We start from the raw sequence: 1466 nt of genomic DNA, 5'->3' as shown, positions 1-1466 counted from the left end.
CAACTTCTCCGAGTGATCACAGTTTTAGGGTCCGTGAGTATATTAGGACAGATTTAATGCCAAAGTGTAGACGCAGTTATTGTTAGGTGCCGTTGAGTTGATTCTAACACAGAGCCATCCTAGTTACAACAGAACAAAACACTGCTCTGTCCTGCACCATCCTCACAATTGTTGCTACACCATCCTCACAATTGTTGCTACGCTTGAGTCCATTGTTCCAGCCACTGTGGAGATAAATTTCATAATTTTTACATTTATCCTTGTAGTTTATTAATATAATTCTTATAATTTACATTTCTTTCTATTCTCCTCCTTTAGATAGCACTGCTGGCAAAGTCAATGGATGGAGTAAATCACTCTGTGGTGTCAGAGTTTATGTTACTGGGACTCTCCAATTCCTGGGAGTTACAACTTGTCCTCTTTGTGTTCTCCTCCATGCTTTATATGGCAAGCATGATGGGAAACTCCCTCATTATGCTCACTGTGACTTCTGACCCCCACTTACATACCCCTATGTACTTCTTGTTGGCCAATCTCTCCTTCATTGACCTGGGTGGTTCCTCTGTTGCTTCTCCCAAGCTGATTTATGATCTTTTCAGAAAGTGCAAAGTCATCTCCTTTGGTGGCTGCATTGCTCAGGTCTTCTTCATCCACGTCATTGGTGCTGTGGAGATGGTGCTGCTCATAGCCATGGCCTTTGACAGATATGTGGCCATTTGTAAGCCTCTCCACTACCTCACCATCATGAGCCCACAAATGTGCATCTTCTTATTAGTGTCAGCGTGGATGATTGGCCTTATCCATTCTGTGATTCAGTTGGCTTTTGTAGTAAACTTACCCTTCTGTGGCCCCAATGTGTTGGACAGCTTTTACTGTGACCTTCCTCAGCTCATCAGACTGGCCTGCACAGACACCTACCGGCTGGAGTTGATGGTCACGGCCAACAGTGGATTCATCTCTGTGGGCTCCTTCTTCATACTGATCATTTCCTATATCGTCGTCATTGTCACTGTTCAGAAACACTCTTCAGCTGGGTTAAGGAAGGCTCTGTCCACACTTTCAGCTCATATCACTGTGGTGGTTTTGTTCTTTGGTCCTTTGATATTCTTCTATATGTGGCCGTCTTTGTCCACACAACTGGATAAGTTTCTGGCCATCTTTGATGCACTTTTCACCCCTTTCCTGAATCCTGTCATTTATACATTCAGGAATCAAGAAATGAAGGTGGCAATGCGGAGAGTATGCAGACAGCTAGTGAATTACAGGAAGATTTCTTAAGTGATTATACTGTGAAGAGTCCTCAATGAGTATTGAAACTGCATTGTTGATGGTCAAACTCACAGAGAAGCTTCTCTTTGCCCTACATTGGGTTGATTATCTTGACACTGTTATCCTTTGTTTTGCTTCTTTCACTTAGGAGCCAGTGACATTTTCTTCTGAAAAGAGAGAAGGAGTTACATATAAAG

At 42.8% G+C, this 1466-nt stretch overlaps 1 protein-coding gene across 1 annotated transcript; it reads left to right on the top strand.

Annotated features, from left to right (window-relative positions):
* Nucleotides 1-330: 330 nt before the first annotated feature.
* On the top strand, nt 331-1395 carry LOC101351313 (olfactory receptor 4F3/4F16/4F29-like). The gene has a single exon (XM_004391136.2). The coding sequence runs from the start codon at nt 340-342 to the stop codon at nt 1276-1278; it is 939 nt and encodes a 312-aa protein (XP_004391193.1). The 5' UTR covers nt 331-339; the 3' UTR covers nt 1279-1395.
* The last annotated feature ends 71 nt before the right edge of the window (nt 1396-1466 follow it).

The sequence above is a fragment of the Trichechus manatus genome, unplaced genomic scaffold (genome assembly GCF_000243295.1).
Source record: "Trichechus manatus latirostris isolate Lorelei unplaced genomic scaffold, TriManLat1.0 scaffold00771, whole genome shotgun sequence".
Classification (NCBI taxonomy): Eukaryota; Metazoa; Chordata; class Mammalia; order Sirenia; family Trichechidae; genus Trichechus; species Trichechus manatus.
This window is presented reverse-complemented; position numbering and strand designations above follow the sequence as displayed.